This window comes from Castor canadensis, chromosome 12, assembly GCF_047511655.1.
Source record: "Castor canadensis chromosome 12, mCasCan1.hap1v2, whole genome shotgun sequence".
In the NCBI taxonomy this organism is placed as follows: Eukaryota; Metazoa; Chordata; class Mammalia; order Rodentia; family Castoridae; genus Castor; species Castor canadensis.
Window position 1 is genome coordinate 128,514,118 of NC_133397.1, and position 16,996 is coordinate 128,531,113.

Genomic DNA, 16,996 nt, shown 5'->3' on the forward strand with positions numbered 1-16,996 from the left:
TCCTTACATTTTAACCAGGTGAAAAAGAGAGACTGAGTCAGGAGGGGGGAAGTAAAAGGGAGAGGGAAAAGATGCAAGAAGGAACAGTAAGATGCAAACGGAAGGAGAGGACAGACAGACAGACGGGATCGTGTCTGTGTCCGGGCTGAGCAAGGGGCGGCCAGGTAGTCACCCAGGCCCTTGAAAATGCCCATGAACCCCTCAGTGACTGGTTCCGCTCTGCAGCTGTTCCTGTCCAACCCCACCCCTGGGAAGGAGGACCTACAGTTACTTCCCTCCCAGACCCCTGCATTAGGAGCAAAGACTCAGAGGACAGCAGCTGCCAGGACGGCAGAACAAGCCGGCAGCTAGCAAAACAAGAATGCCACCCAAGCCCCCAGATAAAAGCAGTTTATTCCACAGTTCAACCAACAGTAGCCACACTGAACTCTGTTCTCCACAGCAAATTTGCTCAGTGGAATTTTAGATTTTTTGCTTGGTGGTTGATGGCAGTGACAGTTCAGGAGCCTTGAATTCTGGGGTCTCAGATTGGAATCTGTCCCTTCCCTTCTGTCACCTTCTGTTCCCTGAAATTCGGGGGTGAGGAGGGAGTGAGAATCCTCAGTGTGCAGGTGACTGCTGCACCTCATTTCACGTGGTGTAAGAAGGGGGCTGTAGCCCTCATTCCACACCACTGACAAGATGGTTGCCATGTTTCCTGGACTGGCCACACTGGACTGGCATGTGGGCTGGCCAAAGGGCCACTCAGAAAGTCTTGCATGCAGGAGGTGACAAATCATGAGAGACCTCAACCCTTTCTGCGTGAGGATTCGGGCTGGGCCCCCTGGCTGGCACCTTCCACAATAGCTAGATGCCAGAAAATGCAAACACACCCCTAAAGTCTGAGACTCCCCAATGACTGTGTGGGAAGAAACATTAATACAACTGCCACATTTGCACTTATTGCATGGTTTTATTTTGGCTTTCAGCTTGAAGAGCAAATTCTGGGTCAATGAACAGAGGTAAGAAACTATTCGTATAAGAAATTACAACTCAGATTGTAAGTCTGGACACTGGTTGCTCAGCCCATTCCATGTAACCTTCTGGACATCTGGCCCAGCCATGTGATTCAGAGGTTTGGAGAATCTTCAAGGGTGTTGGAGGAGTGAGCTCTGTCCCAGCCTCCCTCGTGGGCTGAGCCTCTGGAACGAGGGCAAGGCTGGTGTCAGCTGACTTTGCCCAGTGTTTTGTAGGCCAGGGAAATGAAGCCCAGAATTTAGAATTCCTGCTAGAGGGAACTGCGGGGGCCTTTGCTGTTGTAGAAAGTGGGGGCCAAGCAATAACTCAGAGTCCTCCTCTGCTCTGCCTCAAAAGCAAATTTCTTCTGTTGAAGAGGTGAGCACTGGGCAGTCATGGGTCCAGCACGCCGGCTTTAGGCTGCACAACAGCACAGAAGGTGGATCTGAAGGCCGGGATCCCAGCTAAGAGGCCAGAGCAAGAGATGAGGCAGGAGAGGGCAGGGCTACCTAGGTGAGAGGCACTGGGACAGAGGACTTGGCCCTGCTCAAATGAGGGTGCGTCCAGTGGCACCAGAAGAACCAGTAGAGTACAGAGGTGACACAGAAGAGTCACTGGTTGGGATGGCAGGGAAGTCATCAAAAAAGGCAACACATGAACTAGAGTTGGCCAGGTGCCCAAGAAAGGTAAGGGCACCCTACAAAGCCAGCATCCTGGCAAGACAGACACGAGGGCAACCTGGACATTTGGACCTGTGTCAGTGATCCATGCGACCAGCACATCATGTCCCTCCAGGGAAGTGAGGAGGAAGGGCGAATTGGAGAGGAACAGAGACCAAACTCAGACTGTCCGGCCATCATCCTGGACAGCAATAAGGAAGAGTTAGAAGTTGGTTTATAGCTGGGCACAGTGATATTGGGAAGATCACTTGAGCCCAGGAATTTGCCATGGGCAACATGGCAAGCAAGACCCTGTCTCCAAAAAAGAAAAGTTGGTTTGAATTTGTTGCTCCCTGGTCGGGACAAGTCCCCCACACCCCCTCCAAAGTACACACTTCCCTACAGAAGCTGCGGAGCCCTGGTGAGCGTGGAGTTCAGGCATCAGCCCGAGCACTTCCTGTTGCCTTGCAGGTATGGGGGTATCTCCATCGGAGGAACGCTCCCGGCTCCCCCCTTCACCGGGGAGGCACTTGTTGGCTTTTTAAGCGACCTTGGCTGGATAATGAACTTGAGCGGGGTACGTAAACAGACTGGAAATTTGGGTAGGGTTGTTGCCTTGCCTAATTGTTACGAAAGAGAAACAGTCTCCAGTGGTAATGAAAACAAAACCCTCTTGTTTGTTTATTATGGTTTTCTAGGGCCCTAACACCAGAGAGGCCTCCCAAGAAATGTCTCATTTCCTCCATGATCTCGAAACTGAAGACAACATTAAGGTGCTTGACTTACATCATCTACCCTAGAGCGAAAAGGTCACAAGGAACCAGTCATTCCGTTCTTGTTTTCCCAGCTCGGTTAAATCCATTCCTCCTCTGAAATCAAAGGAGGAATGTCTTTTCCAGCTGACCAACCCTTCCTCCTTCCCACATTCTTTTTCCTCTGTGCTAGATTTTCCTTTTCAGGGCTGTTGGTGTGGGATTATAGCACAGCCTAATGGAGCCCCTCTCTGCCCTCCAGGTGTGGTTTAACAACAAGGGCTGGCATGCCCTGGTCAGCTTTCTGAATGTGGCCCACAATGCTATCCTACGGGCCAATGTGCCCAAGGACAGAAACCCTGAGGAGTACGGCATCACAGTCATCAGCCAGCCCCTGAACCTGACCAAGGAGCAGCTGTCTGAGATCACAGTGTAAGCCACCACAGCCTGGCCTCTCAGCTTCCCTGTCACCTCCGCCACTCTGGGGAAACCAGAGACGATTTTTATCACTGTGAACCTCTAGACTGGATGGCAACCTAACATAACACTTTCAAATGCTTCCTGCGCCAAACTGCGTGGCCATTCTTCCCCATGCATGGCCATGTTTGTTTGGAAAGCAAGCTGACATTCTCCAGGAGGTTCAAGTAGCTCCTCACTTTTACACAAGTCTCCGTGCCCGTATGCAAGGTCCCTGCCGGGGCCTGAGAAAGTTCCATGAATCTTTAGCTTCCCAGGTGTAATTATCTTAGATTCTGGCAATTTCCCCCTGGTGGTCATGCTCTGGAGCTGTCCTCCTTGAGTTTAGGCCTTAGGGACGAGCGTCAGGCAATAAAAACATCAATCTTGCGCTCTATCTGAGGCCTACATGGAGGAGGGGTTGGTAGTGGTGTCTTTATTGGGGCAGACTTCTTCTGGAAGGTTCCTATCCCACTGTACCCTGACTGCTGCTTAAACATGCCCAGTGGCACCTCACTAACACTTGGGCCTTGGCCTCTGGCTGCCTTCTTTTGTTCCCCCTCAGGGGCCCTCACTGTCCTCTGTTAATTCTCACTCAGCCCCAAGTTTCTATACCTCCTGCCAAGAAGCCTCTTGAATATGAAATAAGAGCACCATTCTGAGATCATAAAATAGCACATGCTGGCTGGCGTAGTGATTCACATCTGTAATCCCGGTACTCAGGAGGCAAAGGCAAGAGGGTTATGAGTTTGAGCCCAGCCTCAGCTACAAATGTGACCATGTCTCAAAAACAACAGCAAAAATTAACTGGGTGCCAGTGTCTCACCCTGTAGCCTGTTATCCTAGCTACTTGGGAAGCTAAGATGGAGAGGATCAAGGTTTGAGGATAGCTCAGGAAAATAGTTCATGAGACCCCCATCTCTAAAATAAGCAGAGGTGTGACTCAAGGGGTAGACTGCCTGCTTCGCAAGCGTGAGGCTCTGAATTCAAGTCCACTACCACCAAAAAAAAATCCAAAACTAAAAATAGTGTATGTTCATTAAATAAAATTTATGTAATAGTTTTAAGAACGGAGTATCTATGACCCTACACAGGTCAGGGTATTTTCCATAGACTTCCGTGTTTCCTTCCAGTCATGGTTCCATGCTTACCATGTGTGTAGACAGACGATGCTGTCTGGACTTTCATCGGGGCACTGGGCACCACATACGGCCCCACACTGGTTGTGAATCCTAAAGTTTAGGCCAGATTCGCTCTCACTACCCCGAGCCATATATATGCCTTCTCTTTGGTCCAGGAAGGATAAATTGAGAGCAGCCCAGCCTGTTCTCTTTTCCCTCAAGTTTACACCGTGAGCATGTAATGAGATCTCAGACCACAGCCCCGTCTAGAACACTCGAGAGAATCTGCAGGCAAATGATTGGCACCAATGAAGGCATTAAAGTTTATGAGATTAGTACAGACGTCTGTTTCTGAACACCGTAACGACCAGTCAGGAAACCTAGGAAAAAGAATCGTTCTGTAGAAAAGTTCTCCCAGACAGAAAAGCAGCCAACAAATATCCACTTGACCTTGACCCCACTGAGTAAGAGGATTCAGAGGAGTTGCTTCAGGCAGGGGCCTGGGCTTGGGTAACGGTGGCTCAGAGCCTGATGTGTACCTCCTCTGGTCTCCGTGTCTCCCTCTTCACTTCTGCTTCCCTGTGACTCCATCCTGCTGCAGGCTGACCACTTCAGTGGATGCCGTGGTTGCCATTTGCGTCATTTTTGCCATGTCCTTTGTCCCAGCCAGCTTTGTCCTCTACTTGATCCAGGAGCGGGTGAGCAAGGCAAAGCATCTGCAGTTCATCAGTGGGGTGAGCCCCACCACCTACTGGCTGACCAACTTCCTCTGGGACATTGTGAGTCACGTCTTCCCTCTGTCCAAAGGGCCCAAGGTGGCACCTGTGTGCACTCTGATGCAGGGGATATGGCAGGGAGGGGTTCTCACACTGCCAAGACTGCTAGAAGACACCATGCCACACCTTGTGTGTCTGTCTGCTGTCTCTTGACATCTTCTTAGCCCAAAGCTGGGCACGGCTGTGGGGCACAGCTTAACAGCCATCGAGGAGGAGCTGTCTGTGTCCTGTGCCTCAGAGCACTCCAGACCCTGCACTGCAGGCCTGAAGTTGGCCTTCCCAGAAAGAGTTTGGATCTGGGAAGGTGACACCAATTGGTCATTCAGCCATCGTTAAATCCTGCCCAACCCCAAAGGAGAAGGGTCACCACATGGATACAGGACAGGAGTTATATCTGAGTTTTGGGATAAACAGTGAATAATTTATATATATAAAAATTTATATATATGTATATATTACTTTAAATATTGCATGGGACATATTTATATAAAAAAAAACAGGCCATTTATCTGAAATTGAAGTTTAATTAGACAGACTGGATTTTTATTTGTGAGATCAGGAAACCCTACTCAGTTGCCTCACTTTACTCCCCAAAGTAGCCAGACCTTCAGTGTATCAGACTAGCCATCACGTTAGGGAAAATAAAGAAAACAATTATTAAACCAACAGCACGATTACCTGCCTCTCTCACAGGCAGGTTAAGGGGCAGAAAGGAATTGGAACAGGCTATCTTATGACAGGCCTCAGGTCAAAGCGATTGGTAGCAAAGGCCTAGGTGTCCTGTAGCAGGGTCACCAGGTCACCCACGATGTCTTCTGGTGTCTTGAGTAATGGGATCCTTTGTTCATCTCGACACTCCAAGACCAGTGATGAGACCCCAGCTGCTGGAGAGCAGAAAAATGGCTCCCCACGTGGCCTCGAACAAGGATGCCACTGACGTCATCGCTTTTACCTTGCTAAGCAGCTACCGCCTACATTTTTTCCTCTCTCTTCTGGCTGCACAAAAAAATGCTCACACGTTCACAGCAAGGTCAGAAACTATGAGCCTCGTTTGCCCTGTGGTTTTAACATGGAAGGAAGGAGGCAGGCCCACCTGCTCTGGAAACGACTTACTAGAGAGCTGCTTTCATTTTACTTTTTTTAAACACGAGGAATATCGTTTACCCTTGGGGCAGATGTGCACGTATGTGTGCCTGTGTGCATGTGTGTATGCACGTGTGTGCGTGTTCAGAGAGAGGACTCTGAGCTGTGGAGACACAAGGAGAGTAGACACAAAGATCTCTAGGGTGTAGACTGCTGGAATGTCTCTCTGTCCTTAACCAGTGACAAAAAGACAATGCTACCTGGGGTCAGTGTTGAATGGGCGAGTATTGTTTCTACCATGCAGCTAGAGTGTCTGCGATGCTTTAAATTCCTATCTTTTAATGTCTGTCATCTGCTTTTCTTTTAAATTTTGAAACAATCATAGATTATGGAAAAGCAGCAAGTATAATTTAAAACTTTTTTCTGAGTCACTTGAGAGTGACTTCTTGACAAGATGCCTCTCCTCTCCCTCTCCCTTCCCCTCTCTCTTCCTCCATCATCCTCCTCCAGCCTCCTCCTTCTTCTCTCCCTCCCTCCCCTCGCTCTCCCTCTCCTTCTCCCTTTCTCCCTTTCTCTCTTTCTCTCCCCCGCCCCTCTCTCTCTCACACGCACCCCTCTGATGCATGCCTCCTGCAAACAAGCACCCTCCCCCTGCAAGTACCACACTGACATCAGCAGCAAAAGGAGTGTGCACGGACTCGTGACCACTGCCTACTCCTCAGACCCACTCAAGCTCCCCCCATTGCCCCAGCATGCCTTTTCTAGCAAAGGACCTAGCTCAGAAGCATGGCTTGCACTTGGTCACCCTACTAGAGCTTTCCTGCCATTCAGCCTGGAACAGTGCCTCAGCCTGTAATTAACACCCATGGCCTTGATCCCCTTGAGGATTACAGGCCGACAGTTAGTTTGCAGAATGCCCCTCCATATCCGGTCCTGGCTCTGATCCTCCACACCAGATCAGCACCTTCCTAATCACACATGGGCTCCAGCACCCAATCCTGGATGCCGTCTGTACAGGGGCCTCCCCACCCTCACAGGTTTTCGTCCTGTTCAAGACCTGACTGTCCCATGGTTGCCCATCTTCCCCTCCCTGACCTAATGGCTTCAGGACTGCATTGTTTAGCACAGGTCTCATCATCCCTGTGGGTTTGTGTGGATACGTGCTTAGGAAGTAGCTTTAACAGGGCTTCGTGGCCAATGAGAAAGAGTGAGGTGTCATTTCCATCTTTCCAAAGACAGACTGAGGGTCCCTGCGGGGAGAGGCAGTGGGGAGGAAGGCGAGGCACAGCTTCACTCTTTGTAATCAACCTCATCCCACTCCTCATTCTACGGAGCAGGAAAAAGAGGTCCTAGCGGCTCGGTGACCTCCTGTCCTCTTTTCTCTCCAAGATGAATTACGCCGTGAGCGCGGGGCTGGTGGTGGGCATCTTCATCGGGTTTCAGAAGAAAGCCTACACTTCTCCACAGAACCTTCCCGCTCTCGTCGCTCTGCTAATGCTGTATGGGTAAGTCGTTTGGGCCACTAGCTAAAGCCACCAAAGGGAAGCCACCAGAGGGGGTTGTTGTCTTCTGACAGAAACCTGGGCCTGCACAGGTTGTTAGCCAGGCAGGGTCTGAGGCTGCTGATCAGGAATCTGCCTGGCTTCTGTGGTGGAGTCAGAACGCCACCAACGAATGGCAGGGGGCTGCACGGGATCTGAATCTTCTTCCTTTCAGCTGTATCCTTGACCAAAGTCTGGGAGTCATTCACGCCTCAGCTCCTCCCCAGGTCTGATTCCGATTCACCTGTGGTCAATCTGCCCATCAGTCTCTATCTGTACTGGCCAACAGTTATTTGCACACAGTGGAAGACCCCAGCTGGAAAGCTACTCCCAAGTCAGGCTAGGGGGTGACACCGAGAGTCAGCCGAATTATAAGGCAAAGCACGCAACTTTATCCCAGGCCCAGCACTTGCTGCAGGTGTTAGCTGTAGACAAGTAATTCACCCATCTGGGGCTCAGTTTATTCCTCTGTAAAATGGGAATAATGTGTGGATCAGGAGAGTCTTACCAGGGCATTGGTCTCCATTCATCCCTCTTGCAATTGGAGGGCTTGGGAGCCAATGTGAAGGTGAGCTCGTTGGGACCCCAGCTCTATTTGGAGTGGGAAGCATTGCTGGGTGTGCTTAAGGCTTTGCAATTCACAAAGTATGCACACGGCTACGTCTCATTTCTCCTCACAGAATCAGTGAGGTGGGCAGAGCAGGCATTATCTCCATTTAAAGATGGGGTGCAGAGACCAAGGGATACATATCTCTTTGTCCCTGGAGTTCTGGCCAGTTCAGACACATAGTCACACGTTCCGTGAAGGGAATGAGTAGGTCTAGAGGTGTGGCCGATGGAGTGAAAACTGGAACTCTCCCCTGAGCCATGTCATCTCACACAGATGGGCAGTCATTCCCATGATGTACCCAGCGTCCTTCCTGTTTGATGTCCCCAGCACAGCCTATGTGGCTTTGTCGTGTGCAAATCTGTTCACGGGCATCAACAGCAGTGCCATCACCTTCATCCTGGACTTGTTCGAGAACAACCAGGTGAGCACAGTGCTCTTGGCGTCCTTGCCGGATTAGTGGGTGGCGGAGAGGACACACTGGTCAGACAGCCACAAGCAAGGACTGTCTGTGTAGATGCCCAGAGCCCAGACAAGCATCCCTCCCCGCTCCTCTCCCCCCCACACACCGTCTTCCCACTGAGGTACACGCTGAGTGCCATGTTTTCTAAGCCTATTCTGTGATCCACAAGTGACCTTCCACCAACCAAGCTTTTTAGGTTTTCTTACCCCTTTAAGAAGGTTTCCTTAAAGACTTTATATGTTAGAGTTCTCTCTCTCTCTCTCTCTGTCTCTCTCTCTGTCTCTCTCTCACACATGACACAAATTATAACATACTAATATACACTGTTCTACCCCCAAGTTAACCCTGAGGACCAGATCAGGAAATCATGGAATTGAATGACTAAACTATGAGCTATCAGATCCAGTTGTCCTGTCCATACCCTCTGACCCCTCCTTGTCCAAAAAGAGATGGCTGGACTGAACTCTGAAAAAAGGGCAGTGACTACGGGGCTGACTTTACTTCATGATCCTGCTCCAGGCTGCTGTGTCTAAGTCCTGCTGGGATGTCCTTAGAGCATCCCAGGTCACCTGGCTCACCTGTGTACCTGAGTCACCAGGTGCCTCACTAGCCTTGCCTTTCCTCACTAGGTCTTCACGGTTCAGAGGATGGACACTGACCAGCTCTCTGCACTGGGTCCTGCTGGGGGGACAGAGGGCAAAGCTCATGGCTTCCTAGAGCCACACGCTCCCAGACCTAGTCAGCCATTCTGTAGCTGCCAAGCAAAAAATGAAACCCACCTGCTGCATGTGACAGACAGACAGAGATAGGGGAGGTTGCAGTCAGACCCCAGCAGGGGGTGGAGGGGAAGACAGACCCAGCTGCTGGCCAGAGCATCCTGGTGAATGAAATTCTTCCCGCTGGAACCATTTCTGTCACAGTCCTACAACCCACCCAGTCCTAGGGGAACGTGCTACTTCAGAATAAATAAACCGCAACCTCAAAGTGACTCAAACATTCTCCTCCTGTGGCGGCGCTCACAGTTTCTGAGCACATCCGCTTGCCTACCTCACCCCAGAAAGATGGACAGTTGCTGCAGAAACTCCGTGTGCCCTGGGAGGCTCCTGAGTCCCAGAAGCTGCTGCCTCTGCGCAGTCAGGGGGGATTTAACAGGGGAACACTATGTGATGAACAGCTATTATAAACAAGTGTGGCCACTCGCCTTGTTCCCCAGGAGCTCCTGTTCTTGTTGAGAAATGGCCTGCCACACCACACCAGGTTAGCCACTGAGATACGCCACAGCACACAACCCTGTGTGATAGCACAGCAAAGGAGCAGGTGAAAGGCTGCAGGTCACAGAGGGCCAGGGAGCTGGCTGTGAGGGTCAGGAGACTTTAAGTTCAACTTGAACCTGGCTTGGAGGATGTAGAATTGTTAGCCCGATTACCAAATAATGAGGTGCCTAGGCTCAGCTAGCCATTGTGCGAGGTGTTTAGGAAGAACACAAAACAATTGGGACCCAGTCCCTGCCTCCCGGGGACCCTGACTAGTGGAGAAAGTGGGCAGGTTAAAAACTAATGAAAGTAACCTGGGGGTGCGCCAAATGCTATCAGAAAGAGATGGGCATTTTACCGTGGGAATCGGAGAAGATGATGGAGAGAAGCCTTCCTGATTAAGCTTCCTGAAGAACAGGAATCCATCAGAAAGCAAAGGGGAAAGAGAACCCTTTCCAGCTAAGAGCAGTAGGTCCTAAAAACTGCAAATTCAGAGGCAAAGGAGCCAAAGTCATGCTGGGAACAGTGGGGGAGGGTGCACAGAGAAGGATGAGGGAACCAGTGAAGGTGTGGAACTGAAAAGGTGGCAAGTGTGGGGTGGGGATGGACCAGGTGGATCGGGCAGCACTAGCCCAGCCGAACTTGGGCAGCTTCACCCCCTCAGTGTCCCCCTGCCATTTAGGGGAAGGCTGTGTTCACTCCTTAGACAGGGGAAGCTACCCTGTGCAGAGCTGAGAGGCAGAGCCTGCACAGGGCTCATTCTTATTGCCTTTTGGTTCACACTGGGCTAAGGTGGACCTGTTGAAAGAGCCTCTCTGTCCAGGAATGGCTCAGAGCCACACTCCCAGCAGCTGTGGCGTGTCCCGGTAACATCCGTCTTAGAGGCCTCCCCAGTGATGGCAAAGGAGCCTGCAGGAGAGCTGCCCTGGCTGACTGACCACCACATCGGTCACCTGAGACCTAGGGTTAAAGAAAGCAATGTTCTCCAAGTTAGCCCTGGTGTCCACGTGGTATTGGACAGCCATTGCCAGAGCCAGGCGCCAGTGGCTCACACCTGTAACCCTCACTACTTGGGAGGCTGAGATCGGGAAGATCAAGGTTCGAGGCCAGCCTGAGCAAAAAAGTTCCCAAGACCCATCTCAAGGGAGAAAAACTAGGTGTGGTGGTGCACACCTGTCATCCCAGCTACTTCAGGAAACATAAAATATGAGTTCCATTATGGTCCAGGACCTGTACACAAAACAAGACCCCATCTCCAAAATAACCAGAGCAGAAGGGCTGGAGGTGTGACTCAAGCAATAGAGTGTCTGCTTCACAAGTGCCAAGCCTGAGGTTCAAACCCCAGTACCACCAAGAAAAGGAGAGAATGAAATGCTACCTGGCTGGACAAAGGTGTCAGCTCTTGTCCCCCAGAACTGTGCAGAGAGCCCAGTCACTGATTGCATATTCAGCAATTGCTTCCTCCTGAGACCCCCCAGGATTTCCCCATCAAACCCTCTGCACTATGCTTGGTGAACCCTCTTGAGGCCGACCTAGCTGCAGGGACACCTTGGTCCACAGACCTCCCGGGGCCCGCATCGTGTGGGCATCCTACTTAGGAGTGGGTAGACAGCCTCAGCCCCCACTTCCGACACTCCATTTCTCTTTTTCAGACTCTGCTCAGGTTCAACGCCGGGCTGAGGAAGCTGCTGGTTATCTTTCCACACTTCTGCCTGGGCCGGGGCCTCATTGACCTGGCGCTGAGCCAGGCTGTGACAGACGTCTATGCCCGGTTTGGTGGGTGGAATTCAAGGCCCATGGATCCATCCAGGCTGGGAGGGTGGCAGAGGGGTCCTATGTCAGACTTGCAGCCTGGCTGGGGCTAGGAGGGTGCCTAGATGCTGGTCTGGCATCTTATTGACACATAGAATGGATTAGGGGACTCTGTTTCCATGGATGAGGAGCCACAGGGGTGACAGCAGGCTTTATTCTCTGCCACTCTGATTTGGGGATCCAGGATGAGACTCTTACTAAATCCTTGCATAAGGCCTGGTCCCTCTGGGCCTAATGCTATAGCCGGGTCTGTAGGGGCAAGCCAGAACAGCTGATGCACTCAGTTCCTGTTGATGTCTGGCCTTCGTCCTCAGGAGAGGAGCACTCCTCAAATCCATTCCAGTGGGACCTGATTGGGAAGAACCTGGTTGCCATGGCAGTGGAAGGGGTTCTGTACTTCCTCCTGACGCTCTTCATCCAGCACCACTTCTTCCTCACCCGATGGTACGTCTTGCTGTGTCCTGCGGGTGCCCAGTGTGGAGAGGAGTGGACTTTGCCCTGACATGGTGACTTCTGTCCTCAGGAGTCTCATTTCACAATGGTTCTTACGCTCTCAAAGCCTGGCTTGCTCTGAATAATGCAGAGAGATGGGATCAAAACTTGGCATGTTTGAATCTGGGTCAAGTCTCAACTCTACTCTTCTTAATATTTAATCTTATTCAGTTAGCAGCCACTCATTTTAAGTCAGATAATAGTGTTACAAATAACTGGCAAGGGTAGTCAGAGTACTGGGGCTGAGTTTATGTATCCATGAGAAAGGAGACAAAGCACGTCCCTTTGCTAGTTAGGGTTGTGACTGGACACAGAGCAGGGAAGGAAGGACGTGACACAGGGGTCCTGTGCCAGGTGAGGGCAGCCAGGAGCCTGTGGAGGGGTGAGGGGCAATGATACACCCTCAAAACCTGGAGCCAGGCTAGATAGCTACCAACCTCAACTCTGCCAGGACTTCTCAGTGGCCAAATAAGCTGGCCAGGACCCCTCCTCCTGAACCTGGCCATTCTCCTCCAACACCCCGCCAGCCCCTGCCTCCTTCTGGTGTGGGTTCTGTTTCCAAAGGGCAGCCTCTGTATGATCCAGACCTTCAGTGGCTGCACCCAGAGCCCCGAATTGCAGTCACTGGGTCCTCCCAACAAGCTTTCCTAGCAGTGTTTTGTTTCTTAGCAGTTCCTCCTCTAAGGCTGAGTCCGATCTCATGCAATGAAGATTCCACGGACTTGGGGTTTTGTGGGGGCTGAGGAGGGCTTGATCTGCAGGGAGTTCACTTATTGGAACTGATCTGCTGCCCTATTCATGGGGTCGAAAGGATTGAATAAGATAATGGGTCAACACACTTTGAGTAAAACATGATCAAGAAGTGGTTCTAATTATGGGAGACACTGTGAGGACCTATTGTCTTTGGGACCCTCAACCCTTGAAGAACCTTTGACAGTTTGGGCCACGTGTCTTAGAAGCTTTTGTAGGGAAGGGAAAGAGGGTTGATCATCAAAACCAACTCATCACCTTCAAACTCTGATGCCAACACAATTGAGCAAGTCCTGCCTTCCTTTTGCCTCAAAAAGGACCAAGGAAGTAAATCATAGTCTCTGGCTTCCAGACATTCACAGCCATGCCCAAACTGAGAGGTAACCAGGCACAGAGAGGGGAGGGGAGGAAGAACAGGTACTCGTGGTAGAGGACAGGGCCTGCAGAAAGGTACTGCAGCCACAAAGAGATGGACTGGTGTGCAGGATGGAGAGAGGTCAGGATAGCTTTGGAAGGCAGTGAGTCTTAAGAGGCAGACAGAACCAGGTCATGATTTCATGACCCCTAATCTTGGTGACTTGGGACTCATGCCTGAAGGCCATGTGGAACCCTTGGGATGTTTTAATCAGGGGAGTGACATGATCTTGCCAGAGCTGGGAACAGGAAGACCAGAGAAGAGGCCATGTTGGTACCCAGGCAAGAGACAATGGTGGCCTAGAGAGGGATGGGGGTATCAAGAGATGGAGAAAAATAGGCTGATTGGATAACTAGTAGGAAGTGTGTTAGATAAGACTTGGTGATGGACTGCATGTGGTCAGAGAGGGAGGGAGGAAAGCCTGGAGGCCTGGTTGGCCAGGGAGGGTTTCAGAGAAGAGGCTGGGTCTTTACGTATGGGGCGGATGCCCTTGAGGGGCAGGAAGAAAAGAACAAGCCAAGTCTGGGAACTGGGAACACCAGCATGGGTTGGGTTGGGACATGGCAGATGCCAATGGCTGTGGACGAGTGAGTGTAAGATGGGAAGGCAGGTAGATCTGATCACAGGCCTCTGAGATTCTGAGCAGTTGGGTGTATGACCTTCAGCACATGGAGACCATGACAACACTGTTTTGAAGAGGTCAGGGTGGCAGGGTGGGCTGGAGGAAGTAGTTTGCCCTGTGCCAAGCGCTACAAGATAGACAGACATTCCTCTCTCCTCCCATCATGTGGTTGAAGGAGGCAAGGTTAAAGAGCTCCAGCGATGCGCCCGAGGTCAGGCTCGCGGAGGCAGGACTGGAACCCGGGGCTGAGTCTGACCTCTCTATCTAGTTGGGAGCCCTTTTTAGAATTTAAGCCTTGGGGCTGGGGAAGCTGAGAGAGGATGGAAGGCAAGGTGAGATGGAAAGGACACCCCACCCAGCACAATCCTGTCCCCTTCCCTCCTCCAGGATTGCCGAGCCTGCCAAGGAGCCTATTGTGGATGAAGATGATGACGTGGCTGAAGAAAGACAAAGAATTATGAGTGGGGGGAGCAAAACTGACATCTTAAGGCTAAATGAACTCACCAAGGTGAGGGATGGAAACGGGCAGGTCAGTGTGGAGATGCTGTTTGGACCCACAAATGGCACAGTATTGTCATGGTTCGTCTGCTTGTGCAAGAAGTCTGGTTCCTAATTTAATGGGGCATCACCATCTCCAGTCTTCCAAGAATATCTGCCTCCCAGACTCTGTCCCTACTGCTCCTCTTGCTGCTGACACAGGGCCCAGCGGCCTTCCTCCATTGTGGGTGTGGTTCTGCAGGGTGAGGGTCACCTCCCACTGTTCACAGCTCCTCTCTGAATGTCACATCCATGGTAACCTCCTGGGTTTCCCTCAAACCATCCTTTGCCTTCCATTCCCTCTTCCCCTCCCCACTCTAACACCGCCTCAGCCCTCAGCCCAGTTCCTCTGGATCTTGCAGGTATATTCGGGCTCTTCCAGCCCAGCGGTGGACAGGTTGTGCATTGGGGTCCACCCTGGAGAGGTGAGTACCCAAACTAGCAAGAGAGGACCTCAGAAAATCAGCTATCCTGCACGGCTCTTCTCCCCTCTAAAGCAGAGCTATGTAATAGGTACCTAACACAAGCCACGTGTATATTTTTTAATTTTCTTAGTAGCCACATGAAAAAAGTAAAACTTGGCAAAATTAATTTAAATCAGATATTTTATCCAATGCATCTAAAATATTATCCTTTCAACATGTAAATGTAGACCTTTTTAGTGGGATTACCGTGATTCTTTCTTCATTCTAAGTCTTCAAAGACCTGGGACCATGACAATTGGAACCAGATGTGTTTTGTGTCAGTGGCCACACATGGCCAGCAGCCTCTGTAATGACAGCCCAGGTCTAAAACACCACCCCCAGCTCACACACTGGCCCTGGGACTGACTGAGATCCAGACCTTGGCCTCTAGATGAGGCCAGTTCTGTGTTTCCACCTAGTGCTTTGGCCTCCTGGGAGTGAATGGTGCTGGCAAAACAACCACGTTCAAAATGCTCACTGGGGACACCACCGTGACCTCAGGGGATGCCACCATAGCAGGCAAAAGGTGAGTGCACTGTGCTTCCAACTTGGGCTGTCTCACAGGTCCTGGGTCACATCCCTGACCCAGCACAGGGCAAAAGACCCCCAGATCGTATGTCAGGGTGACGCTGAGACCCAGAAAGTTCTATGCGGAGGAGGGGGGCCTCCCAGATACCACAGCCCACAAAGTGTAAGACCAAGTGTAGGGGTGCACACCTGTAACCCCAGCACTCGGAGGGCAGAGGCAGGAGGATGGCAAGGTCGAGGCCAGCTCAGGCTACATAGTAAGAGCCTGTCTCCGAAAGAAAAAGCAAAATAAACTAACAAAAGCACAAGACATAGACCCGGTGGAGAACTGAACTGATGGTTGAGAATGTGCTGTCGCCCGGATTGCTTCAAGCCCCTGGTGAATCCACGCATCCTCGTCCGGGGTGAGAACACGCGTTGCCTCCCGTTACGTCCCTCCATGTTTCTCCTAGCGCGTCAGGGAATTCACTGAGTCCTGAAGCCAGCTGTGTCCTGCTGGAGCCCCTGCAGGGCAGCATCCTTTCTGCCCTTTCTGTTTGTTGAGTTCCTAGAAAGGGCCCCGGTCAAGGGTTCTTGGGGTCCTCATCTGCACTGGCCATTGGGTGCTGATGCCAGACCAAGCAGAACAGAGGGAAAACTGTCTGTGCCCTTGGCTTCCAGAGGGTGGCTGCTGCCCTCTGTACTAAACAGAGGGTGAGCTCTTGCTTGCATCTTCGCTGGCTGCTCCCGTGTGCAATGCTTGCACATGGCAGATGTGTCCTGAGGAACTCTGCTCTGCTTTCTAAGCGGAAAGAGGCTCTGCTGACCTTTCCCAGTGTCTCCTTGACTGGGGCAGGTAAAAGCCACCCTCAGCACAGCTGATGACCTGTGGCAGGGGCGTCCTGAACCCATTCAGAAGTGGCTCAGATAAGATGTGTCTGGTCTCCCAGCCTTCCCCAGCTGGGTCTATCGCAAAAGACTGGCCAAGGCAGAACCAGGTCCTGGCTGAGTCTATCTCAACTGCTGATCCAGCCTAGCCCACAGCCAAGCAGGCGACTTGGTGGTTGTTGAGGGAGGGGTTCGGGGAGGATAAACCCGGAATTTACCAGGTGACATCAAGTTCTGGTGCAAATGAGACATCATCTCGTGCAAAAGGTAAGACTAAACTGGAAGTTAGAAGTTTTAGGCTTAAAGATTGAGATTCTCCAGTGGAGTAGCTCCTATGAGCTTGGCAAAGCACTCTCTTCCTTTCCCTGGGAGTTTAACTGGCCCCACCACACCTTTAGTGGCCTTTGTCACAGTAAGGAACTGTGATGGGCTTTGTCTGTCCCTAGGCTTTAAGGGGAGAGGAATGAGACTGGATGACACAATCTATTACTCTTTATTTTTCATCAAGGCTGTGTATTTCCTAGTAAGGGAGAATGTATTTGTCCAAGGGAGATGCTAGAACCCGATTCACTTGACTACAAGTACGAGTGGAGAAGCTTTCTGGCATTGTGAAGCATCTGTTTTTACTTCACAAATGTGTGAAAGGGATTAAAACCCACTGATCATTTTCTTAAACCTGATCTCCCTTCTTTTTTAGTCTCACAAGCGAGGTGATCCCATCCAAAACCAAAGCTGACTTTGGAGTAGCAGGTGTTCAAAATGCAGAACTCCTGAAGTTCGTGTGTCTAGCAAGTGCTGTGCA

The 16,996-nt window shown here is 51.1% G+C and overlaps 1 protein-coding gene across 3 annotated transcripts in view; it reads left to right on the forward strand.

Annotated features, from left to right (window-relative positions):
* Positions 1 to 16,996, forward strand: part of Abca4 (ATP binding cassette subfamily A member 4) — a 125,470-nt gene that overhangs the window by 91,873 nt on the left and 16,601 nt on the right. For all 3 annotated transcript variants that reach the window (XM_020163928.2, XM_074050951.1, XM_074050952.1), the window contains 12 exons: positions 969 to 1,001; positions 2,127 to 2,232; positions 2,354 to 2,428; positions 2,670 to 2,839; positions 4,586 to 4,763; positions 7,233 to 7,348; positions 8,268 to 8,415; positions 11,360 to 11,483; positions 11,834 to 11,963; positions 14,186 to 14,306; positions 14,698 to 14,760; positions 15,219 to 15,325. In XM_020163928.2, the coding sequence (XP_020019517.1) occupies positions 969 to 1,001; positions 2,127 to 2,232; positions 2,354 to 2,428; positions 2,670 to 2,839; positions 4,586 to 4,763; positions 7,233 to 7,348; positions 8,268 to 8,415; positions 11,360 to 11,483; positions 11,834 to 11,963; positions 14,186 to 14,306; positions 14,698 to 14,760; positions 15,219 to 15,325 (1,371 nt within the window). The remainder of the gene's footprint in view (positions 1 to 968; positions 1,002 to 2,126; positions 2,233 to 2,353; positions 2,429 to 2,669; positions 2,840 to 4,585; positions 4,764 to 7,232; positions 7,349 to 8,267; positions 8,416 to 11,359; positions 11,484 to 11,833; positions 11,964 to 14,185; positions 14,307 to 14,697; positions 14,761 to 15,218; positions 15,326 to 16,996) is intronic.